A 26,888-nucleotide genomic window follows, 5' to 3' on the forward strand; every position below is an offset into this window, starting at 1 on the left:
CACTCTAAACAACTGCACTGTACCCCGCTGCACTGTACTTTGCACCACTGGGCTTTACGCCACTGCTCCTATGCTACTTTACTCCACACCACTATGCCACTAACTTTAAGCCATGCTGAACAGCAGCTACTCTGGTGTATAACATGGCTAATGGCTAAAACACATTAACAAAGCCAATAACTCTTTTGTAGATGAGACCTATTGCTTTGCCAATGTTTGTTAGTACTATGAGGTACCGAAGTACCTGAAAGAACTGTGAAAAATACAATTACGTCATAATAAAGGCTGCTACAAAAAGCGCAAATACATTTTGGTTAAATAAAAAAAAAAGTGCTTCTGGAATACAGATTTGAATAATATACAGTTTATACCTAATACTAAAAAAAAATATAACACTCCATTAATACCACACACTCCACAGCTCACCTTGGAACACCATTACAACACCTCTCTAAAAGTAATGTCTTTGCCATCAGAAAACTTCAAGTGACTCCTTTTAGTAAAGTCAATGAAGGTTTTCAAGCCCTTTTGTATTTGCAGATTTACCAGTTGTGCACATTTGCATGTCTTTAGGGAAGGAGACCCCCTGGCAAGAAGGTCTGATTCTTATCTGTCTGCCCCTCCCTCCCTCAGAGCACAGGAGACTCCCTGCCTTTGAAACCCGCTGGGGAAACTCATCTGCCCCTAATTTCGCCCTGCCATCCCTTGTCCTTTAGGTGAAAGGCTGAAATTACGGACAAATGCCGTCCGTTAAAGGTTTCATCACGGACAACGGACGGCAGGGCGAAATTACGGACAGTCCGTGAAATTTACGGACGGGTGGTCACCCTAGTCACGTCAGTTTTTTTCATTGGTTCGTGGGCTTGCCTAATACAATCTGCATGCTTTCATTAAACGAAAGCATGCATACGTCATGCCTTTTCCGGTGGTTAGCCCTCCTTGAGCGCATCGACCAAGTACAGAAAACATGCGAGGCTCGCTGTTTTCTGTCCGGCTCGTGGACTACTTTTTCTCTAATTTACTAGCACGATTTCGCTTGGCAGAAGTCGAGCGCTTTACATAGTTAATTGCACTTTTTCGGGTTACCTACATAAATGCACTTTTGCCGATAGGTGAAAAGTCGGGTAAGGAGTTTACAACGTGATCAGCTCTAACATGAGCAAACGCGAGACCTGTTGCATTGCAAATGCTTGTTTGCATTGGTGCTTCCACGGCTACGCATACATGCGCCTCAATGCATGTACACAGTGACCTTTTTGGAATGGTAAGAAAAACATTCCAAGATGACTGCCAATGATGCATATGCATTATTATTCATGTGCACACATGCGTTGTGACACACTAGCGGAAATGTTGGCCTTTTAAAACTTTATTGATCCAACATGGCCAACGGCCTTCGAGAACAGTAAAGTAAAAATAAAGAAAAATAAAAAGTAGCAGAGGAGTGCTCAAAACTGTGGCATTTTACAGCTGTTGGGCCCGATATTAAAGTTTTAAAAAATAGCGAGTGGATCAGCGATGGATAGAGAAGCATCACAGCAGGAAGGATGGGAGGGTACACGAGTCAGGAGACAAACTCACCAACCAGTGAGAGGGCACTTACACCTGCAAGTTCGACCTAATGGCTTTGCCATCAGAAGGCTGGGTAAGTGCCCCGGGAAGCCTTGTGCATGATGCTTGGAACTTTCCGTGTTATTCTGTTCTTGGTCCGTGGAGTACATTTGATTTTGGTTTCACTTTCTGTATGGACTGATGTCTTTTCTTACAGATACGGATCAAAAGTTAAGCTTGAAAGGCTTAAACAGTTTCCAGCACTTTAGGTATAGGTCAGCATGGGTTACACGCCTTTCATCTGGCAGTCGGCGTCCCAGGGTCCGAATTAACTATCTAAAGCAGGGCCATTCATAAGACAAGGACATCTTTCAAAATTTAAGAAAAATGCATTGTCGACAAAAACACAGGGCAGATCCAGCATTTGGCCTTATCTAGTGACATTAGCCATGTTAGCTGCCTCACCATTAATAAAAACAGGGCAGCTTTTTTGTGAAATCTATAAATAATTGTGCGAGAAGGAACCAGGATCAACAAAAAGTGTAGGCCTGGGGAGTAATGACCCTTGCGCCCCCTGTTCTAACAAGCCTGCTACTTTCACACTGCAGTTGAATAAATTTGACTGACAAAAACTTGACTGCATAATGGAAGTAAACCGATGTCGTGGTATTGATACAGATAGGCTTTGTAAGTCAGTGGAGGTGTATTTTAGGATCCCTCACCATGCCGAGCTCTGCCACGTAACACAAAAGATTATTACATGTACATGTGAAGGGAGCTTTGGGAGCAAATTACTTAACCGGTCACACCCTTTTATTAGTAAAAGGTGACCAGGGTCTGTTTTAAATCTCTCTCCAGGTTTGAAAAATGTGTGCGCGCGCGATTGAGAGTGGGCGAGAGTTGTTATGTGTGTGACACTGTTTTTGTGGAAGGCATGGTGTGTCTATTTGCCTCAGTGGTGCTGGAACAATTTTCACAGTAGAGGTGCTGCCATCATTGTTACAGCACTGAGGTCAGGCAGATTGTGAACAATGTAAGTGTGTCACAAAGAACAAGTGTAAGGGAGGAGGCATGCCCATTCAGCAAGAACGTGGTAAGAGTGTGGTATTTGGCTGGTGGGGCATTTTAGAGCTCACTGTCAAACACATTACTAAAGCAAGATGTGCTAGCACCGTCATTTGCAGATCGCACATTTTCCATTGCAAATCGCCTCTAAATCTGCATAGACAGAGTTGTACCGATTAAACTATACAGTGCACAAACAAGGATATGTGCAAATCCGGTTTCTGCAAATCTTCATCATTTGCACATCACGAAGTAAAGTGTCTTTTGTTTTGAGCCTTTTTAAATCTTTATTTCCACTACAAAATAACGAAAAAAATGTGCTTCACTTGTGCTCTCCTAACAGCTGAAATATTTTGAAATTTGTCAGAGTCTGGTCCAGGCATCTGACGATTCCCGGAGACTGGAAGGAGGGGTGGGGGGGTGGGGCAGTTTTGTAGCAGAAGAGCAGAATTAAAAGCACTGCAACATTCCTTGTATATACATTAGTTTTCAGGCAACAATAAAAGTGGCAGGATAACTCTGATGATTAATGTACGTGCTGAAGAGAGATGAAGTTTTGTCTAGTGGCAGATTTGATTCATCTAAGGTAGTGCAAAGGGTTAAAGTGCCTGCTGTAAAGAGCATGTACCATGCAGATCACAGAACAGTATTTTATGTGCAATGCTCAGTGGAATTCTGCTTTTGTCACAGAGATCATTCTGTTACTGTGCATTTCATTAGTTACTATCCTGATCTAGTACAGTGAGCTATGAACTGCCATCAAAGAGCTGCATGCAAACTGCATTGTACAGGTTAGATTTTTTCCCTATCTTTGATTATCCTTATTTTGCTAAAAAGGGTTTGTTTGATTATAAATTGTTATTAGTAAAGTCAACCCTAACCCCTGCGTTACGTTCTGAATCCTGAGTTTATGCTTCCCCAAACGAAGCACTGTTAAAAATGCTTACCAGTATGGGTGTCATGTAAATCCTATACCCTGTAATACCCTTTGTCAACATTTTAGATACACTGATTTACACATGTATATGAGAGAGGAAGAGTGAGAGAGTGTATATATCTATCTAAATATATATATATATATATATATATATATATATATATATATATATATATATGCAAAAAACAAAGGAGAACTCTGGGAAGTTCCCAATTTTAGGTGGAGAGCTGCTCTAGTAAGGAGCACCCTGCAACACCAGCGACACTCTAGACTTGCTCACCTCAAATGTCTGCTTATCTAGCAAATTTTTTAAGCATAGGATGAGCACAGTGCTATCCTCGCCGAGCTAGATAGTGACAAAGTCTTTTGCCATTTGTACAGCAAAATCTTTAAGCATAGGACTGACACAGTGTCATCCTCGCCGAACTGTAAAATGACAAATGCCATTTACCACTCCAGGCACAGTATTACCACTTTGGAATGGTCAAATGCCTATTAGAATTTTAAAAACTATTTGTCAAATTTGAGAAAAGTCTTAGGACTTCTTTACAAGTCAGGAACAACCATGCAGGTCCCTCCAGGTGTAATCCTGTAAGATCTGCTTGGGGAAAAAAAAAGTCCCAATGGGGTAAACATGCAATTTCACAGGTTGGCAGGGACGTAATACAGGCCACCATGGTGCGGGGGGCCCAGGTACCCTTACTCTGGTGGAGGGCCCCCCCCTTCACTTCCGAAGCCTACTCGCAAAAGCTGCAGGATAAAATACAGCAGCTGCTCCCTGACTGAAGCCAGCAGTACGGGGGGCAGGATATCCCAGCAAAGTGAAATACTCAGAACAAACCTGCAAAATACATCATTGTTGTTGGCAGAGAAGGTCCCCAGGTGGAAAATCGCCTCCAGGTCTCTTGATGTCAGTGAGAAAGGAAAGTACGGCAGAGCCCAGCGTGAAAGCAGGGATAGACAACGCAGGAAAGGAGAAAGGCAAACAAGAGAAAGCGGACACTGAAGAGGCACAAGTTAGAGGAAGAAAGGCAGAGATAATTGTGAAAATTAGAGTGAGGTGATAAAGAACAGGTTACAGCGAGGGGTGGAGACGTGGGAGAGGAGAGAAAAGGCACACAGGAGAGGAGACCAGTGTGAGAAATAGGTGAGGGACAGCTGCCAGAGACAGAGAAGAGAGGTGATAAAGAAGCAGGCAGGTGAGAAAGAGAGAAAGATGTTGGGGGGAGGTAAGTTATAGACAGCTGAAAGGTACAGAAGGAGAGATTTGTGAGAGTTTTGATAAAGACGCAGGGCGTATAAGAAAGAGATAGCTAAGAAGACGCACAGAGGGGGCATGGGAGAGAGAAAAGGACTGGGAAGGTAAGACAGGTAAGCGAGATAGAGAGGTGAAAAGGGGCTGCAGAGAAGAAGAGACAGAGATAGGGAGGAGACTGGAGTTTGAGAGAGATGAAGAAAAGTGAAAGACAACTGAGAGGTGCAAATGTGGCAGATGAGAGAGGTGATAAAGAGACAGCCGAGAAAGCGATAGCCCTGAGAGAGCATGCATAGTCACAAAGGAGAGAGATGAAATATACAGGTTAGAGAGAGGTGAGAAAGGGACTAGCTAAAAGAGGTGATTCAGTGACAGACAGGTGAGCATGGGCAGCAGAGAGAAAAAGGGGAGAACGATGGTCATGATAAAGAGAAAGGTGATAGAGAGACAGTGGGGGAAAGAGAGATACAGATGAGACAGCTGAGAGAGTGGCAGATAGTGGGGGAGATGGGAGAGAGCATGGTGATACAGAGACAGGCTAGAAAGAGGGCAGAGTGGGTGGGAGAGATTGCGAGTTGATAAAAGGACAGACATGATATAAAGAGACAGGTAAGGGGTAGAGGTAAAACAGAGGTAATAAAGAAACATGAGAGAGACAGTTGAGCAGGATTGGCAAGAAGGATGGAAGGTAATACATAATCAAGAAACAAGTGATAGAGAAAGGGAGCGGGGATGATAAAGAGACATTGGAGAAAGAGGTGAGAAAAGAAAACAGGTGACACAGACAAGAGTAACATGAAAAGGGGAAAGACAGACAACCCAGTGGAGGAGAGATGAGAAACAAAAAGCATGGAGGAGAGGAGTGGGATAAGAGAGAGAACGGGAGAGGAGAACCACAGGGAAGAAGTGAACAAAAGAGTACAAGAGAGGGCCACATGAGATAGGATGTTAGTAGGGGAAGAAACATATGGTAGAATAGCTGTGGGAGAGGAACATACAGAGGAGTGCAACACAAAGGAGAAACATAAGCATGTTGTATTACAAATATAGATAACCATTCTGGTGTTATATTATGGAGAATGTGTATTATGTAGAGTGTTGGCCACTGTACAAATAACAGCATCACCTGTTAGAACAATGACTTATCCTTTGCCATACATATTTTTTTTCTGGATCTGGCAGGTTTTTTTAATAGCTTCACTGTTGCCTACACATCCGAAGGCAATATGTTCAACAGGGAAACCACATACATGGCAAAGAAGATAAATATCATTGGAGATCAATATCTCAAATGTCTTCTTGGCAGTAAATTCTAATGACTTAAGGCACAGATGGCCTTTGTAATAAATAGCTCTATGGGCCAGCCATGGTACCTTTAATTGCATTGAGCACAACATAATGTGGTTGCTTCACTCTGTAAATCAATCACACAGCTTGTCTTAAGCCACCAAAAACATGTGAATTTATCCAGAAGTTATCTTGACATGAAGGATATTGTCATAGTCCATACAAAATAAACTAATAATCCTCACAAATACAACCCTTTTTGTAGAGCCCAAGAATGGATTATTATTTCTGGCCAGTCTGGGCTAAACCTTCTACATCTATCCTAATTTGGGGAATTAAAGAGGGTTGAGGGTCAGCATAGACTTAGGTTCTTAACGCTAAAGCGAATTCATGATGCTGCCATAAGGGACTTTATCCAAGAAGAAGAAGAGGTGAAGATTGAATAGCCACTATATTTTGTGATATTTCATTTTTTCTGCCACTGAAAGTTGGTTTATTTACTCTTATCCCCACATGAAGTTATTTGTTCTTTCCACTCTGAGGCATGAGGGGGTAGAACACAACAACCCTCACTCTAAGATTGTGTACACCACCAGATTTGGAAGAAGAGGCAGCACCAAGCCCCAGGATGATGGCACTCTAATTTCCACCTTTATAGATTGCATCTTTGAACTTGCCGTTACAGATGGTTATGAAGTGAAATGGTAATCAGCAGGAAGGTTGACCAGCCATAGACTTGGAGAAGATGGCAAAGAAACCAGAAGTTTGTAGTGACACACTGCTAGCTGAAATACTGATCTGAAAATGCCTGGTAATAAAGGTGAACCGAGCTATTTATACTAGGCAAGCAGAAAAGTAGCACAATGGCACTGAAAAGGCAAAGAGGCAACAAACCTAAAAGTAGAATGTGGACAGTGGTAAGCAGGAGGACAACTGAAAATGCAGATATGACCTGGAAAGCTTCTGTACTGCACCAAAAAGCTGTGGAACAACAAGAACACATGCGTGGGAACCAGACACTGCTACCCAGTGCATATGTGGTTGGTATAATCTTCTCCGAGAAGAAGACAGCATTCAAACCTCTCCTGTATTAACCATGTGCCTTTGCTGGTGCCTTTGCTGGGTGACAACAGCTAATTCTGTGCTTGGTATGGGTGCTGATGAAAGCTCTTGGATGAAGGCAATGATTCCACGATTACAAATGATGCTAACAAGAGAACACGACCTTTGAGAGCCAGTAAGAATAGGGGAAACAGAGCCCGACAACGACCTTCATCCAGATGAACCCTTAGTTGGGTGTCATCTGTTTAGTGCTGAAAGTCCAGTCCAGTTGAAACTACAGCCATATATCCTTTTAAAAAAAACAAAGGATAAACAAGGACTAGCTCCCTCACTGTGGAATACTTATCTTAATTACTAAACCCGGTCTAAAGCTGATTCCAGCCAAGCTTTGGATGTACCTCAGATCCGTAGGAAAGTTCACCCTTTCCAGAAGAACAGAGTGACCTATTGTAGCATGGGACACAGACAGGTTCAATAAAAAAGGAATGTGTCTGTACCATGTCCTACTTGAAACCCTAATTAAAATGTACTGAGCAAGTAAAACTTACAATCCTGCTGCTGAATCAATTCATGTACAATTCCCTCCAACACTTGGTCAATACAGGCAAAAAACAATTTGGTTTGAACATGGCAGTCATTCATGGGTTGACCTATTTTTCATCGTGGGGGTGCCACAAAAGCTGTTTTAAGCTATTGTGAGACCACATCCTTTTGCTACAACAAGGATAGATAGGACTAGGACAACCTGCTGTTTATTTTGTGTTGAAAGGCAGGCGTCGCTGTTGGCCACCAATATTCTGTGAAGGCAATACCATCAGGAAAAGGCCTGATGGATGTGTAAGCTAACTGAATCCTCCAGAAGATTGATGTTATGGCTTCCATTATTGTATTAATATAATACATCTTTTCTGCCTGTCCCAGTTCCTAATTGAGCGATAGGTGCTTCCTACAGCAAGCCTTCTCTTCTTCAAATTCTCTTATTTCATCTTCTTTCTGCCATTCTACACATTTGCCTTTGGTGAAAATGGATAAACTAAGTTAGACTTATGCCTATCAGATAGACTGGCTGCCTCAGACAGAGGTACCAACATCTTCAAGCGCGTGTTTATGGCTTAATAAAATGCCTCAAAGGTTCTCTCTCTACCGTGTCCCCAAATCCTGAAACAAATTATCGAGCCTGTCAGTGCTCAGTTATCTTTATTTTGGAGGTTCACACTGCATAAGCCTCCCGATTGATTGATTTTTATTCTTGTCTAAAGTTGTTTGCATTCCAGCTCTGCCACTTCCTCTCTTAAATAAAAGATCTTTTTAGATCTTGTGATTTCCTCTCTGCCAGCACAAGCATTGCATACACTAAGAACAATAGTCATTTGCCTAAGATGACTCTCTTTCTTGTATCGGTGACAGACCTAGTGCCCAGTTTACTACCTGCTCTGGTTGATGTCATTTAATATGTGCAGCCTGTAAACTTTTTTTCACTTGAAGAACAACAAAGTCCCAATCCAGAGCCTGAAGAGTTATGTAATCTGGCAATATTTCTGCTACAAGCGTCTGTATGTTGTGCGGTTTTGAGAGTCCTTGTGAAGGTGATAGGTGAGGGACACAGATTGCATGTAGGTGAGGAGGGCCCCTTCATCGCACTTTGCAAGTGGGAGAGGCTAAGGTTTTTAGGCCACTGCATGTTGGTGAAACTGAAAGCAAAAGTTATTCCCCATATTGACCTGTGACATCCGAAACACAGCAAATAAATTGCCGGGGTAAAGGCTTCACCTTGCAGTAATGATATTTTTCATGGAAGGCTGTATCACCCAATAATTCTGCAAAGTTGGGAAAATTATATTTATTGATAATTCATTAGGGGCGATCTGGAGGTTTGCACACACCTACATAGTATCTTGTGCTGCAAAGGTAGATTATTTCTCTCAATCAAGAAAAACTCCTTTGGAATTAGAGTTTGAAAGTGTTCAACATAAGTGCTGTGATTTACTTGGGCTTCACACTTGCTTGAAATCTTGCACTCCTCATTCAGCACTAGCTCTGGAGACAAGATCAACGGCCATAACTACCCTTGATTATTTGAGGTAGCACAGAAGCACACCACTTGTTGAACGTCAGAACAAGATTATTTGGGAATAAGCCGGGCAGCTGGAACTAGTCTCAAACATGCAACTAGCACACTTGTGACGTAATGAAGTAACTTGCACATCGCTTCGTGCAGAGAAAGGTCTTTTGAAATGTGCAGAAGTTTTTCAACTCAATGCCAACTGCTTTTCGAATGAAAACCAGACAGGATGCCGGTTCCAGGTACATGCCCACTGGTTTCTCTCTTAGGAAGGGTTCCTCATCATTGTAAGCCTCTCCAATGTTTCTCTCAAAATTCCTTTTGGAACAAGTTGGAAGAAATGCAGTCTTGTCCCAGAGTCTTCTTTGGTCCGAAACTGTGAATGATACTCCCAGAAGGCTCAGAAAAGTGAATACAAGGCGTGATGACTTATGGAAGAGGGATCCCTACCCAGGGGCGCTCCTCCGCAGTGGCAGGGAGGGGTGTCGCCCCCCCCGGGTGAGCCAGCAGATGATAATTAAAACGATAGCTTGCTATTGTTTTATTTTTCATTTTTCATCTGCTGGCTCAGCCAGCAGGTACAGGGAGGGGCGGGGCGGGGCTGGGCGACGGTGAGGTGGGAGAATGCACTCCCAGCATTTTCAGAAGGCAACTGAGCTGTTTAGCTACATTACCCAAGTCTGCTCTATAACCACCTTCCTTTCTTCCACAAGAACCTCTTTATGGCCTTTCTTGTGGTCCGCAGCGAAGACCTGTGGATTGGGTGAAACACTGTTTATCCCTATTGAGTAAGAAAGATGCGCACTGCATACTTACGAGGAGCAGGATAAACTCACCGATCGAGCCTTAACAGTTCACAGGCATTGTCTGCACATTTGTTGATGTTCTCAATCGATGACACTACAGTTCAACTTCTGCTGGTAGCTGGGACAACTGCATGAATAAGAGACGTGGAGAACTATAATTACCTTTCCATTCAGGATGGAAGGTGAGATGTACCCTGCTGCAATTCAGTCCTTAACTTTCCTGGCACTAACAACAGATTAGATACTGGGTGAAGAATTCGGGTCTACTGATCAGAAGTAGGTTGCATGCATTTATTAGTTTGTCCTTAGCATTTCAGCTACACAAAGTACGGTTGCGAACCTTCAGCTCTAAAACAATGTATTTAATAAAAATAAAAAAAATCTGTAAAATTTAACATAAAATGTAGGGTAATGAGAGACAGCTGGGTTCACACATTCACCCTTCTCAGGAAATCCGTACACAGCACACCCCAAGGTGCACATGGCCTTGGCACCCTCACATGAGCATGGACAGACCCCCTCAGACTCAAATGCCTTGCACAGACATGTAACAAGTGAATCTTACTACTGTGAGACATTTGCGACATAATGAACAAGTGAGTTACACCCACGATAAGATTGTGCACTGAGAAATACACCAGAAAAGCACAACATATACACGAACAGGACGGTATGGCTGCCTGCAAGGCTAAATTAATCACCTGGAATGTCAGGAGGATCGCCCACTTTTAAAAACGTAGATGTATGTTTCCCTACTTAAAACACTATAAGGAAGCCATCCTATTCCTCCAGAAAAAGCATGCGTGGAGAGGACTGTATTTCATGTCTGTGCAAGTACTGGAGAGGACAAGTATATGCCACCTCGTACTCCAGCTACGTGTGCTGGGTGCCTATGTGGGTGGCTCCCAGGACTGTGTTCAAGCAGAAGAACCATGTTGTGGACCCAGAGGGATGGTATGTCACAGGACACTTGATGGCTGAGAGATGTGTTTCCTTAATGTATATGCCCCTAATATCAATCGTCTGGATTTTGCCTTTGGTCCTAACCGCGGTGCCCCCTTAAGTGGGTGCCTCCATGGGACTTGCTGTGTTCTGGATGAGACGTTTGATTGGGAGCCTCCCAGACCCAATACTAAGCCCCTACTCACTGCGTCTTTTGCTGGTGTGATGGAGGGCTTACATCTCTGCGATGTGTGGTGCATGAGGCACCCCGCGATAAAGCTATTTTCCTGCCATAGTGCGCCGATGGGTACGTTTAGCCGATTGGATTACTGTCTGCTTTCCTCTGAGCTGACACCCAGAGTTACAGACGTAACCTATTTAATTAGCTATCTCTCTGACCATTCCCCGGTACTATTAAGCCTTGGGGACGAGCCCAGTTGACTGGTGATACCTTTCTGGCGGCTTTGTGCAGAGGCCCTGCAGACCCTCAATTTTCTGCACAGGTGAAAGACACACTATTTTGCAGCCAACTGGGGATCAGCGACCTGCAGGGCCCTTGATTAGAAGCCCATGAAGGTCGTTCTCCGAGGGGTTTGCATTAATGTGCCCTACAGAGTCTAACACCTACAGAGTCTAACAGAACGCAACATCGTCATGTGGGAACAGACACTTAGTAAGCTGGAGGCCATGCTTCCATCTGATCCACATAAACTGATTACCTGGTGCAAGACCCATACCGAGTTAATGGAGGACTGGCTCACACTCAAATACCATGACTATATAGCTTATAGATGAAAACTGCATGCGGGGGCAACAAGACAGGAGCTTTACTGGCCGGGTTGGTGCAGCATGAATCTCCGGAGCCCACTGGACTATCTCTGCATACTCATACGGGCAGTATGGTCCACACCCAAGAGATGATAAATAATGTGTTCTACACCCACTTTAGGAATGTCTATAACGAGTGATCGGGCCAGTTGTCGGAGGCCGTATGGGACTTTTTGGTAGAGGTGCAGCCACCGTGCCTTGATCCGGACTCCAAGGAGTCGCTGAAATTCCTATTCTCCAGAGAGAAACTCCTCAGCGTAATCAAGCACCTCAAAACTGCGAAGACCTCCTGTAGTGACAGACTACCCGCAAAAGTTTAGCATAAACATGCAGACACTCTAGCTGACAAGCCACTGCAAGTATATGGTTAGGCTTTAAGCCCCTACACAATGCTGTATTTTTTATGGGAGGCACTAGGGTTATGAGACCAAAGTTGGGAAGAGATCCAACAATGGCCTTGGCTTAAATTAAAGACTGATATTGCTCCTAAACGAAGATATGAAGATCCTAAGTGGTGCCCTTGCGGCACGGATGCTTCTCCAGATGCCTACTCTAATACATCCAAATCAATCAGGATTTATTCCGAGGTGCAACACCCTTCACAATATAAGGCACCTGGCCCATGTCTACCATGCCCCTCCGCTTCTGACAACTTTGCCTTAGTGCTCCTTGACATTGAGCAGGCATTTGACTTGCTGAACTGGGAGTATCTCTGGAGTGTGTTCCAGCAGATGGGCCTGGGGTTTATCCGTTGCGTTTTATTTTCTTTACACTGACCCGTTCGCTCAGGTCCACTCAGGAGGGGTGGTGTCAGTGCCCTTCCGGTAGGGTTGTCCTCTCTCACCACTTCTATTCGTCATTTTAATGGAGCAGTTAGCAGAAACTCTGCGATGGGTGATGGGCCCATGAGGCAGAACGCTGGGAGAGACCACACGTGGTCTCCCTTTACGCCGAGTATGCCCTGGCGTATCTACGGCAGCCGGCTTGTCCTGCGCCCACCTTACTAAATGTTATGAAGATCTTTGGACAGGTCACCGGATTACGGGTTAAACCCAGTAAATCCAAACTATTTCCATTGGATCAGTTAATGGGAATGTCAGCTGACGAGCTTCCTAAGGTGGGTTTCTGTTGGGCTTCAACAGACGTCTAACTCTGGGTTGTATCTGATGTACACGGCCCTGGTATACCTTGAGCAGAATATCGGTAGAGTGGTGGAGGGGGTGCGTGTCTCGATCCGGTTCTGGAGAGAGCTGCCATTATTACTTATGGGCAGGATTGCCATAGTAAAAATTATAATACTGCCTTGAGGTCTTTATGCTCTACAGAGTACAAGTACGTGATCCTTCAACATTATTTCTGAACCCTAGATAGCCTGATAGTCGACCAGATCTGGGGATCTAACTGTAAGTGAGTTGGACTAGCCACCTCGAAGAGAACATGGAAACAGGGAGGTCTCGAGGTTCCATATTTGGAACTCTATTTTATGGCAGCCCAGCTTCAACATGCGATCCATTGGCTTGACATGGAGGACAACTGGAAGAAGAAGCCATTATAAGGCATACGGAGGACAACCCCTGCTAGTGCTCCTGATGCTGGGGATGTGGATCCTGCCCACCTTTCCCTAGGCCATCTATTTGGTGACAGGGGTTTGGGAGGATGTGATCCGTAGGGTCATCCGTCATGGTCCCTATGCCCCTGACATGCCTCTATGGGTGGTGCAGCCCTTTATGTGAATTGCGGATTCCACGTTGGTGTGGAGATAGAGGGTGTGAAACAATAGGAGATCTATATGTAGACCAACGCTTCATTACAAGGGAGGAGGCCATGGACATTTTTTTCCTGGGTGAGGGGCAGTACCTCCAATACTTAAAAATCTTGAGCACGGCTCGAGATGTGTGGCCTTCCTTTCTGGAAGAGCTGGCTAAGTCATAGCCACTCACTGCCATGCTAGGTATGGCCTGGGGACGCCGACTAATCTTTATCAAGCTCTACATGGTGATCTACCACAAGTGGAGCTCCCTATCCAAACCAAGTGGGAGCCCATTCTGGGGGAACTTGTGTCGCCCATGAATGGCAACAATTCATGAGGGGGGGGGGCGGAGGGTTAGTTCCAAGGCTTGTTTTAAACTCCTGCAATATAACATTATACACTAAACATTTATTCCCCTCCAAATGCTACATTAGGTTTATCAATCTCGCTCAGCCAGTTGCCCTTGGTGTGATGCCTTGCTGGCAGATATTTTTTTGAAAAATGATATGGAGATGCTCAACCCTATCTTACTGGGGCGATGTTATAGAGCCTTGGGATGGAATGTGCAGATGTAGATCCGTCCAGTAATGCTGGGTTTTTTCCTGCCCCTATAAAGAGAAAAATAAACAGGAAGTTTGTCCTTCTTTGGGTTGTGCTTGCAAAGAGACACGTAGCTATTGCACGGTTGCCAACATCACCACCTGCGCAGCATGAGTGAAAGATGTCGTTGAATGGGTGATTGCGGAAGAGGTGCGAATGAGAAATGACCATAGGGATGATAAACTGGAAGAAGATCTGCGTGCATTGGGGGCTATGGTGTCCGAACTACAGGAGGGGCGGGACCCACTCACCCATGAGGGTGAGGATGTCTGATGTGCTGTTAACCCTGCGAAGGGAATAGAAGAATATGAGGATACCTTGGACTCCCAATTAGTGTACTGGAGTGACTTGGGTTTGTCCCACGCAAGCATGTACCAGATTTGTAGTCCTAGTCCAACACGAGGCAAACAAGGAGGGTATGTGGGGTAGTTTTGGTTTACAAAATGTTTTTGGGAGCGAACAGAGTAAAGCAAAATGGTGCATTTTAGACCAGGACTGATTGATCCTACGCCCACAAAGCTTATTTGTTCTCTTTTATATCATTGGATGGGGCATGTGAGCAGAACTCCTCAGATGAAAGTTTACTGTATAGCTTTCTGGGATATGAAGGGTACACTAACACTAGAAGAGACTTCACTTTTCAAACTCAGAGATAGCAAGCACTGCTCCGGTCATGGCAATAATTATCAACACTGCATCATAAAATGGGGAGACCATAGAGACTTCATCACACGTCTCAAAATCACAAACTGTTCAACTTTGTTTCTCTTTTTTCCCTCATGTAGTCTCGTCCTAAAAGGCCAAGTAAAATAGATCCCTTGTGCGAGGAGAACTCATCTTGGGCATCTGAAAGGTAAGAGGCCCAAGTATTAACACATGGTGCCCAAGTGAGGTCATGAGGATGGATTTCATGCCATATGTTCAAGATGACTGCTGCCTGTGTCAAAGGAGTGCCAATTAGTGAGGTGTGATTGAGTGTAAGGTCACAGGAATGCTCCAGAACCTACCTACATACTAAGAAGAACTATTATGTGTTTGCAAGTAATGTTGCAGGGGGGTGGAGGCAGCGAGCACCATCACTCGTAGTTGGGGACCGGGACATTTTTGTCATCATCAGACTCCTACCCAGACAAAGAGATAGAAAAGGAACAATAAGGAAAGAAGAAAAAGATAGGAAAACAGTGAAAGGGAAAACACAAGGGTGAAAGAGAACCTGTAAGAGTGAGGAAGGATGAAGGGTGGTTTAAGAAAACGACGCAAGTTGAAATCAAGGCTAGGCAACCTTGGAATTTGGCAACCCTGGCAATTGGTTGTGGTACCCAGGTCAGTTCTTGGAAGAGAAGAAATGAGGGTCATACTCTGTCAACTCAAGACTAGACCATTGTGGAGAAGGCAGCGCTGGGGAACTTATTGGTAGTTTCGGGAGTCCGAGGGTAAAGAAAGAATGCACACCTGTCAGCTTCTGGAATATTCCATTGGGCAATGTATACATACTTTGTGGGTTGATACGCAGAGATAAAAGTTGGTGCTGTGGGGGGCGGATGAATGCAAACACTGCAAATGCAACTGATATGTGTGAACTGTTTGGGCCTAGTGATGTCTCGACGATGACAGATGACGAGCCGCAGGCCGTGGAAGAGATGTCAGAGCTGGACGACCAATTTCTGGATTCAGGCGAGATCGACCTACTAGGAGAGATCTTCGACACACTGAGTACACAGGCGAGCAATGAGAAGGGACTCCTCTACGGGACGCAGAGCCTGGACTTTTTCAGCCTTGAGGACTCCAGCTTCATCAAAACAGTAAGTCTGGTCACAACCTGATCCAAAGCGGGCGAAGGGAGCATGACATCAGCACCAAGAGTCACAAGTAGACAGGACAGTCATACCTGGGGCTTGGTGTAAACCATGAAGGGATGAATAGGATATGTGCCTTTCTGCATTGCATGAAATCTCACAAAATGGCTGTTTAGCTAGCTAGTCCATGTTGTGACACAACAGGGACTATAAGGCGGTATAATACCTTACTGTTCTTGCATTTGCAACAAAACCATTACTGCACTACCTGGAATCGAAACGCCTTGGGGCATGATTCACAAAGGCAGGCTGGCAATGTTCAGAAGTCTGCTCCTATAAATTTGTTTGTGCCTTACAGTACGTTGCTCTCTTATGGTGAATTCAGCATGATTAACCGGTGTGTAGCAGTGTATATTCACATATAACTTTTTTCCACCACAGGGAAAAACGTTTCCCCTCTGAGAAGCACCTAGATCTGCCAGAAATATGTAGGGTGGTCTGTTTCCTTTCCCACCCAAATAGGCCTTTGCTGCTGCTTTGCTTCATGCCTCTCTGGAAGCGGTAAAACCATATGAAAAATGTTGCGAGCATCCACAATAAAGAGGGATCTCGAATCTCACAAGCTAAGAGCTGCCAGCATTAGAATGATAAGTTATATTGTACACAATACTTCACACGGCACTCCTATCTTGTCCAAACACTATACTTAAACGGTGTAATTTAACGATACTCAGTTACTCATCTCGGAGGGAGTGAATGCTGAATTGGCCGTGCTAGGATTTAAACTCATGTCCGGCAGACGGCAAGCGATGTCACCGGCGAGCGTTCAACTCACTAAGAAAGCAACTTTCTTTACCCGCTCTTCTTGCCTTGTACAGCATCCGTTCAGTGATGAGCATTTAAAGGCAGTGAGCTCATAAAATATGCTTTTTTATGTGTTTGTTTAAAATGTGTCTATACTGCCACAAAAAAAGTGGAAGTCATCCCAAAAGATGGGGGGTGGAGACGAGACTGCCAAAACACGGGCCAGTAATGTCAGCGGTTTTCTCAATGGAAGAATAGGTGCATCAAGCTAGAGTTCAATTTCAACTGCTCCCCAAACAGACTGATAGAACGCGAGCCTCTTCAAGTCCAACATTCGACTAAAATGTGGTAGAAGAGATCCAAAGAACGGGCCAGAATGTGCAGCCTTTAAATGTTGGTCCTTTTCGTTACAGAAAGGCGTAGGCACAAACCTCCGTTCACTCTCCGCCTTACAGAGTGCTGTGAGGCCTGGTTTAATCAAGCCGTGGCAGGGATAATGTGTCATAAATACCCTGGTCACTACCCCGCGGAGTAACGGTGCAGTATATGTGTCCATTCCTTAGAACATGGCGGCGATATCATGTACCACAGATGCCCCCCTCACAACCGCACTCCGTAATCAGTAATCAGTGTGATACAAGGGCAATGGCAGCGATACCCTGTTCCATGCAAATGATGCAAGTCCCGTTCCTTACAGCGGTTGGATGCCAAACTCTTAAATGATAGTAGCGATAATTACTCATTCCCTCCCGCCCTTAATAATACAGTGTAATACAGCATGGAAGTGAGACCATGTTCCATAAAGACCGAGTTTTGAACTCTTCGTTACCACAGCCAGTGGCGACAGTGCAATGTAAAGGCTACTTTTTGCCCCACAGAGTGAAAGACTATCTGATAGAATTTGTTCAGTCGTAATTTCCACTGGTGCTTATCTCCAAGCTTTAATTCCCCGCCCTCTCATCCAGCCCCATTATACTACTTCATGGGCACCGTATCTTGCACTATTGGCACTTCAACATTCACATGCCACGTGTTAGGATTTCCATATTTTTAAATTCTATTTCTTTTTTTTTTAAACCAAAAGGGAAGGCACATTTTTATTTAGGCTTACAAAATCGCTTCTGCAAATTTTCTTGAAATTTCGTATTTAGCAATATTTACATACCTTTCACCTGCATGTTCAAGCAGAACAGCCCTTACCGAAAACGTCTGACCACAGCTCACAGCCAAAAGACGATTTCTGCTTGGACCAGTCTCCTACCGTTATTGTATATGACTTCTGCACCCGAGTTTGCCTTTGTATATAAGAAACAAATGGTCAGACGAGTTACAAGCGAACTACCCCTCGCTTAACGTTCAAGGACAAAAGAAAAGATGCCGTTTCCCCCACACACAGAAAGCAGCATATTGCCACACAGAATAGAGCTTAAACGCCCCACCGTTGATCACACCATAGGCAACCTCAACGGGGATGAGTGATTCTTGAAACAAAGTAAGGGCAGAATACCATCAGTTCCCTCTACAGAAAGAGTGTAGGTGCTTCACCACCTTCTCCACACACCTTGATTCGCATTAGTACAAGTATCTAAGATTTTGGGTTATATCTGCAACACAAGTGTTTCAGAATTAGGGGTGAGTAGAACTTTTAATTTTGCAGGCTGAATTGGAGTAATTCATTGTTACTCGTGTAACGTGAAATTACTAATTAACTCCTCCAGCGGAATTAAATCAGCACTGTTTGGTTTCAAACAGGGTTGGAAAATGTTTTTTAAACACTGCAAATTAAACTTTAATCTTCAGGGATTTTTAAGCCTAGAGGGACTGCTCCCTCTTCCACCCATTTAAACCACTGTAGTGCACTGCATACCCCTCGGTGGCCTTACATTCTACGTGGCTCGAGATTCAGCTTGGACTCCCTCGGGATGAATGGGCAGAGAACGAAGTGTGTGGTGTTTTGCCAGTCTTTTCGGAAAATACTCCAGAGATGGCCAAGCCCTGAGGGGTTGGCACAATAGCATTCATTGATCTTGATGGGCAGGAGGTGTGCTCGCCCTCTGCCTGCTCCATCTTTCAGCCCCAGGGCCAGACACAAGGATTTGTGTTGCAGAGACCTCCATACTCCAGGACATGTTGCCAGCCACCTTCTCCAGGTCTTTGGGAGGTGGGTAGTGCTTGCCTCTTCTCTCCCAGACTGTGCTCCTCATAGGCAGGTAACTGCATCACTCCCAGTCACAGAACAGAACAAATATGGTGCCAACTGTTTGGTGCAGGGAGCATTTTATGCAGATAAAATATTGTTATTAATACACCTTCATAAAGGAATGTAGAAAAAAACACCTTCCAGATAATCACTACTTTTTCTAATGTAGGATTGCATAAGGTGGATAACTGAAATACCATTTTTTTAAAAATCCATTCATCAAGGTCACCTGCATTTTTGTACTCGTTAATTCTAATAAAGAGCCAAAGAAATATTTAGGTTTTTGAAAATTATGATCACTTGTATAAATTAAACTATCATTTACTGGTACACAAAACACAAACCTTATTACAAAGATGTAACAGTCTTCCTGTATCAATCACAGGTACAGTTTTGATTATCAAAATGAATATCCTTCCCTTAGTTATGTTTCATTTCTCGATGCAGTTCTCTATTTTATATGAGAATTGTTTTTAAAGATTGAGGCACCAATTAGTAGATTTCTTTGGAACTAAGGCCAACCTTCAACAAGTTTGAAAAAAAACTACAGCTTCAAAGGAGGAGGATTTGCCCTTCCAGATCTTTGGAATTATTATATGGCTGCTTATTTAATGGTTCAACCCCACCTTTATCATCTGTACAAAATTAAAGATTTTGATAACTATTTTTTTTAGATGTAATAAAAGATGAACATTCCTATCCAATTTTGAAAAACACAGAATCTGAAATTCCAAATTGGTACGCTATTCCATTTTAGCCTTATGATATACAACAATTACATCACTGTTTACATATACCATGATACACAGAGAGTCGGCATAACGCATGATTTCTACAGAATTATCCCAAAGAGAGATAAAACAATGGAAAACAGTATAGGATTGGTTTATTAATGGCAGAGTTATATCTTGGAAATATATAAATGAAAGCATACGTTTAAAGAGGAGTGGTTTCAATTCTCCTACTGTCAAATAAGTAGTAAACTACAAATAAAAGGAATTGAAAAATCTAGAGATATAGTTACTTCTCTTTTAAAATCATTTATTCCAAATGGGGGTCAGCAATTTGATAAAACAAAAATAATTCTCTAACAAGTTGCCTGTGCAAATATTTAGAAAGTGGCAGAATGAAACTTTAGTAGCAATTAAATTTACAGTTTGGAAAGAGGTATGCAAGGATTGTTCAATTTTACAAGGAGCAAATTATTTGGGGATGCAACTATACACACCATGTAAGGCTATTATACTCTGGCCTAGTTGTATAAGTGTAATTAAAATGTACTTGACCACTGCCTTAGGTGCCAAGAAACCGGAAACTGGGTACCTATAATATGATCTTGTGCTCTGCTAAAAGGTTTTTGGAATACAATTCTGATGTTCAGAATTAATTGTTTAGAAATTCAGGTTAAACCAAGTGACATTTCTACATTATTAGGCTATTCTAGCCGTCTGTGAACTATATCAAAAGCAACAAGACCTGAGTGGTTCCTAGCAATATTGAGAGCTAGATCAATAATACCTGCTGGCAATCTAAAGATCCTCTCGATTTTTCCACTTGAGGTAATGTTTATAGTAGGGGAAAAATATATGCAAAGTAGATTGGTGCGTTCAATAACATTAAAATACTTTAGTGGAGTCTGAGAATTTTATACAAATGAATGAATTGCTTTTTATATATTTCTAGAAGTTGTTTCTTCTCGATATCTAAAATAGGAACCTTTTGATATTTGTTGGCAGATTAAATTTGTACATGATTACACCGACTAGAAACCTAATTTAAAAAAAAAAAAGACCACCCCCTCCAAAAGGCAGGTTTACATTTCAGATCCTGGCATGAAGCATTCCGAGTTGGATACAAGCTGACTGTGAAGCCAGAAGGTACATTTGCACACACTCAAACACACCACCTTAACAATCAGTGAGCATGAAGATCGAGGTCTTTCAGTTCTTTGGGAGTGTCAACTTACTTTCCACACCTTGCCCTATCACTACCTTGCTTCAACTTTGATGTGTGTGTGATCTCATTTTACACTAGATGAACAACTAGTTTGCCACAGCCTTTGGAACTAAGTTTAGTGAGAAAGTAAATGATAACAAGCTGTGTAAATGGCAGTGTTTACCACTCCAATATCAAGGTGGTGGACCTCATCCTACTCACAGATATCTCCTAAGAAACCAAAGGATGCCTTGAGACTCAACCAGCCGAAGAGGCTATGGAAATGCCCATGCGGACAGTAAGAGCAGCAGGCACCCAGCTCACTCAGTTATCATTATTCAAGAACATTTATGGAGACCCCCTGGTTTCACCTGGTCCATGGCCTGCTTGCACAAACAGCAGATTAATGCTTTTCCGAAAAACGGTTTCCTGGCAATAGGGATCTATGAGGACTCAGATCTGCATACATTGGTCATGAAAACAAGTCTCCAAAGGACAACAGCATCTAAATATCAAATGGAAAACCATCTGCCAAGATACACGTGGCAGAGAGATTGGTCATCTTTTCCGCATTTCTCCCCTTCCTCTCTTTCTCTTGTTTGGGAGGGTTGCTATGTGTGCTCCAGTCCCTTAAAGAGACTCCAACCTACACCAGCACACTACTGCGGCACCCAACTTGGAGTCATGACCTGAACAGAAAGAAAACCCTGCACTCAATTTGTCATTCCAAAGCAACCATTCATATGTGTCTGAATTGTGTTAGCACTGGCCCAGCACACCTCTTAAGCTAGACTGGGCTTCAAGATGTTCTCCAATGCTCTACACCCAACACACAAATTCCCTAGTGAATCATGTTTGCACATTTGTCTCTTAGACTTGTTTGTTTTAAACATTTAAAGCTTGAGTATGAATCTGAAGTGCTATATGTAGTAAACTAAAAGCTTTACCTGCTTGGGCCGCTACTTTTTTATCCTTCTGCCATCTGAACTGGCTCAGCTTCAGAAAAGAAAAAAAAAAAAAAAGAGAGACAGGCAGACTACGCCTTGCCACAGTGATCTTTTTCTGCAGATTTTCTTCCTGAAACTAATTTTCTCCAGCATCCGAACCAAATTAGGGCTTGTTAAAATTACTTTTAGTCTGCCCCTTCGTTGTCATGAATGGCACGTGAAGAAGCACTGCAATGCCAGAAACGTTATGCTGGTGCACCATGGTGGTAGAGTGTGACAGAATGATCCATCCCCTAAGACCATGACGTTAAAGTGAAAGGATGTAAATTATTTTATCCCTCTCCCGTAGCCTCCTTACCCCTTATCTTACAGGTTATTGTCATTAATTTAATTCTCTTTTTCAGATCAAATCTATGAACCCCCCCAGTGATGACAGCCTGAACCTCACCAGAAGGAGAGACTCCGAGCCCTTTGGAAGTGGTCACTGGTACCCGGATAGGGAGCCCTCACTGGATCATCCCTTGCTGTCCTCGGACGAGTTTTGTATTTCTGAAGAACCAGAAGGTGTGTGTACACAGACAGGACAAAATGCCGCCTTACATAGCCTTGTGGTGCCACTGGCTGCCACTGTTCCTGAATGGAAGTGCCACAGTTCAAAGGGCAGTGGAATGTGGGACCGTGGCATCGATGAGCAAAACAAGATAGATGCCCGGGCAGACGCAAGTATTGACACACCCTGTCAAATGAGCGCACAAGGGTTGAGCTCGGACATCAAAAAACCACAAAGAATAGAAGAGGGAAATGGGGGTACAGAAAGAGATGATCAACCGAAAAGGTGTGAGGAAAACCCAAAAAGTCCCAACATCAAGCTTCAGCCTGAAGAAATTCCAGAGATGCAGGAAAAAGCCAATGTTTCTGGTGTCCTATCCAGTGTGGCACATTTACAAACCGAGACCCGGCAAAAGGCTCACAGCTGGGCCGGGGACAGAGGCACTGCACCTCCTGGGAACCTCAGGCCAAACAGCCAGCTTGAGGTATGTGAAAAGGGCCCAGTACTACCAGGAGCAGAAGAGATGGATTCTAATGGCACATCTGACTACAAGTCTAGAAATACTGATGGCCCACTAAGCCCCTCCTGGAAAAAGCAAGCAATCAAAGTCAGCTCCTCAGGCCTGAACAAAGTGTCCGAACTCAAAAAGATTTTTGAGGTCTAAAAGACCAAGTAGTCGTCTGCAGTTCATGCACTAACACCAAATTATGAACTGTGGTAGTTGACACATCTCATGGACAGGTGCAGCACTGCAGACAAATCTTATGATCTGCTGGACTTAAATCAACATAGCCCTTTTAATGGGAGCTGTTGGTTTCCTGACGTTAACTGCTTGGTCCTCCGCTTTAAGGACCAGTTCAGAAGGATCACCAACATCACTTTGTGGCAACATAAGTAGAATGTCACGAGAGCCAGACCTGTCAACCTAAATCCCTCCAGATGCAACACTATGGGATTAAAAGTAATGTTTTTGTTTGTGCCCACAGCTCTTGAGGACCACCCATGTACACACTGGTTACACACAGATGGGACCATCTGTAGAGCATCCTAGAAGCCACACCTGTATGCCTCTAACAAGGATCGCTCTTTGCCAACACTTCATCATGGAACAAGTAGCAGAGTGTATTATGAACTAGGCTTGAGTGTCAAACCACTTCCAACAAAAATCTCTAGACACCCCATTAAGGTTTCTATCTGCATAACTGGCTGTTTCAACATACCTTCAAGAGCCCTCTCTATATGCGCCCCATCACAGGACTATTAGTATAATGACCTTGGAGTAGTTGTACATGCCAATGTCTTCAGGGGCAAAAAGAAAAGATGATGGTTGGAATGTGGAACAAATTAAACATTCATCTCCCAATCACAGAAATAGGTTTAATCCATAATTTTTTTCTGCTCACCATGCCATTCCAGTTTGGACCCACCCATATGCAATTCAGTCTGGACTGTTCCCATGGGGAGAAGGGTCAACATTGATTTGCATATAGCTGGGTCCAAACTGGAATAGCATGGCCAGCAAAAAAAAAAAAGCGGCGGATTAAACCTAGATCTGATTGAGGATGAATGTTTGATATGTTCTGCATTTCATCCATCATATTTTCTTTTTGCATTTGTCGCCTTAAGTGGGACGAGTATGCCCAGATGTGGGTCCTGTGCTCCCTATGCCACCAGATTCAATGAAAAGCCTTGCTGATGCGGGGCAATACCCCGAACCTCAGTCAAGGATGCTTGTTTCCAGTTCACGGTGGACTTGGTCTGGCAGATGGGCTGGACTGTTCCCATGGGGAGCAGGGTCAAGACTGATTTGCATATTGCTGGGTTCCAACTGGAATAGCATGGCCACAAAAAACAAACAGTGGCTGTGACTGAGTGTGAATGTTTCATTTGTTCTGCATTCCGTCCATCATTTGTTCTTTTTTCATTTGTCTCCGGGGTATAATTTTCCATGATCCTACTACGAGGTCATGTGTAACAAGACCCAAGGCTGATACTAAGTATTTACCAATACACATTCAAAAGCCCCCCTCTACTAAAACCCACTAGAGCAACAGGTTTAGCAAGCTACAGGGGCTGTAGCTGTATGCCAGTACCATCAGGGAACAGTCATTGCCAACACCACACAATGGGATCTATAATAAAACATATGGTGGGTTATGCCTGTATGTGTATCTCTCTCCCATGATCCCCTCTAAAGACAACCTCTCTCTCCCCCATCATGAGGCCATTTCTAAAATGGCAACACACTAGCCTAGTCATGTGTGCCCGTGTCTCCCTATCTTGCATATATATCACTGAGCGACAGACCTCCAAGAACCTTCTACAGGGAAGAACATAACAGCCTGAGTTTTGCCACAGTTGTTTCTTGTTGTCAGATGGTCTCTGTGGATACATACGAGAGCTTGTCTTTTCTTTTTAATTAATTTGGAACCTTGATTGTAAACAATACACAACTGATAAACCTATTTAAAGACATGTTTTTTATTTTGTTGTCTCCATTTGACTTTTCACAAGTGGTATTCTAGAGGCATTTCTTCAGAGTTACTCGCAACCTGCAAGTTGTTGGGCGAGTAAACTTCTGTCTTTCCCAAGGTGAGAAAGTTGACGAGGAGCATCAAACCAAGACAACATAGCTCCAAGTCACTGACCTTTGGCCTGAACAGTTCTAACTTATACCTGAATGAATTTGATTCTGCAGCCATGCTAGCTGAACTCTGGTTCAACTATTCTTTTTAATGCCAACATATAGTAATCCCTGCACACACAAAGCCATTCTAGATTGGGAAAAAAACATACAATTGTATTTAATAGAAAATTGAATAGAAAAGTATATTCCTTACAATGTGAAGTTTAGTCTTTTCGGCATCCAATACATAGGACTCGTTTCTTTCCAGTGATAACGAATCCTTTTCCATTGGCCTGTCCTCGTTCAGTTAGTTGATTGCAACACAGTGAATCCATCCACTCCATCAAGTCATTCTTGCATGTCCAGATCCAGACATAGCACAAATGTGCACATGGTAGGCTTCTTGTTTCAACCATGAAACAACAAATAGCCCACCTTTTTTTTTTTTTAAGTTTACCCACGAAAATTTAAAGCAGTTTGTATTCTTATTGCGACCATAAAAACAGTAACACTAATACACCCACGCTAAAAGTTCTATGCAACAAATTAACATTTCTAATCTCAGGGTAACAGGAATCCCATGGAGCTAAGACAACCAACCATAAGGACTTTGTAAAATCCATTTGCAGCACTGAACCCACATTTAAATCACACACCCACTACTTCGCGATTAAGACAATGTTTTCTAACAAGACAACTTATGGTCCTTCTTCCTATAAACCAAATATTCAACCTTGACATCAGGCACAACACAATACTGTGGATTGGCAAAAACACAAAAAACGAAGCCCTCACCACATGCAGCCTAAAACTATCTCTAATGAAAGAGCATAGGACACTTCGACAAACTCGGATTCCAATCTGCAAAAACACCCAACCTAAATGGAAAAACACACTCCAGGCAAATACCATGCATATAACGTGACAAATGTTTGAAAACCTTGAAAGTAATTTCCGTCTACTTTTTTTTTCCTTTACTCCTTATTGCCCCTTGACTGATTAACCTGACGAACATTTTTACGGAGTTATTTTAAGATTACACAAGGTAACAATGTAAATCTTTTTTTCTTGGTATTACACAGACAACTACTTTCATATGAATATCACCAACACTGTGCAGCACCCAGTTTCCTCTTAAAATCATACCCGACAGCTTGGATCACCCAAGTGCTTTCAAATAAATATTTCCATTTGATTAAATTGGATGTCTTCCTATTGCTGTTCCTAATAATACGAATGGCTGAACTGTCTTCATGTCAACTGCCTTCATATGAATATCCCCGATAGTCCAACTGCCTTCATAAAAAAATTGCCTTGTACTCTGACTTGCTCAACTGACTTCACATTGACATCCCTCTGTAGTTAAAATTGATTTCATATCAGTATCTCTAAAGTTTGCAATAGCTGTATTGTGCCTCTTGAAAAACGTGTTGTTGTTTTTAGGTAGAGTAAAATGTTGTGTTGTGCCTCCTCAACCCCCTTTTATACCTTGTGACATCTAATGCAAACAAATACGTTTCAACTCTTTTCAGTACTGTACAGTCAGAAAAATGAAGGCACGTTTGCATTCTCTGGGACGCAAAGATGCATCTCTAGTAAATACAGAAGCAATATATATATACCCCTTCCATGGTATATGTTAGCTTGCTAGGTGTTTGGTGCCTAAAACCCATATGATGAAGGATTGCTATAACAAATAATTTTAAGAGGAATTTCATAGGAACAGCATAACCCCCCTATTTGTGGAGGGGTGTCCTCCATTTGTCACCTTTTGTGTGAACCAAATATGTATATTCCGTGAACAGAGAGCAAATGAGACGACACAAGATGTACATCAGTATGTAGGACATGGTGCCAATGAGTGTGCATAACTGAGTTTTTTTTA

General features: G+C 43.1%; 1 protein-coding gene across 3 annotated transcripts in view; it reads left to right on the forward strand.

Moving 5' to 3' along the window:
• DENND1C (DENN domain containing 1C) overlaps positions 1–24,852 on the forward strand; it is a 292,565-nt gene extending 267,713 nt beyond the window's left edge. For all 3 annotated transcript variants that reach the window (XM_069230426.1, XM_069230428.1, XM_069230427.1), the window contains 3 exons: positions 14,931–14,998; positions 15,740–15,947; positions 22,232–24,852. In XM_069230426.1, the coding sequence (XP_069086527.1) occupies positions 14,931–14,998; positions 15,740–15,947; positions 22,232–23,041 (1,086 nt within the window). In that variant the 3' untranslated portion in view covers positions 23,042–24,852. The remainder of the gene's footprint in view (positions 1–14,930; positions 14,999–15,739; positions 15,948–22,231) is intronic.
• The last annotated feature ends 2,036 nt before the right edge of the window (positions 24,853–26,888 follow it).

This window comes from Pleurodeles waltl, chromosome 4_2, assembly GCF_031143425.1.
Source record: "Pleurodeles waltl isolate 20211129_DDA chromosome 4_2, aPleWal1.hap1.20221129, whole genome shotgun sequence".
In the NCBI taxonomy this organism is placed as follows: domain Eukaryota; kingdom Metazoa; phylum Chordata; class Amphibia; order Caudata; family Salamandridae; genus Pleurodeles; species Pleurodeles waltl.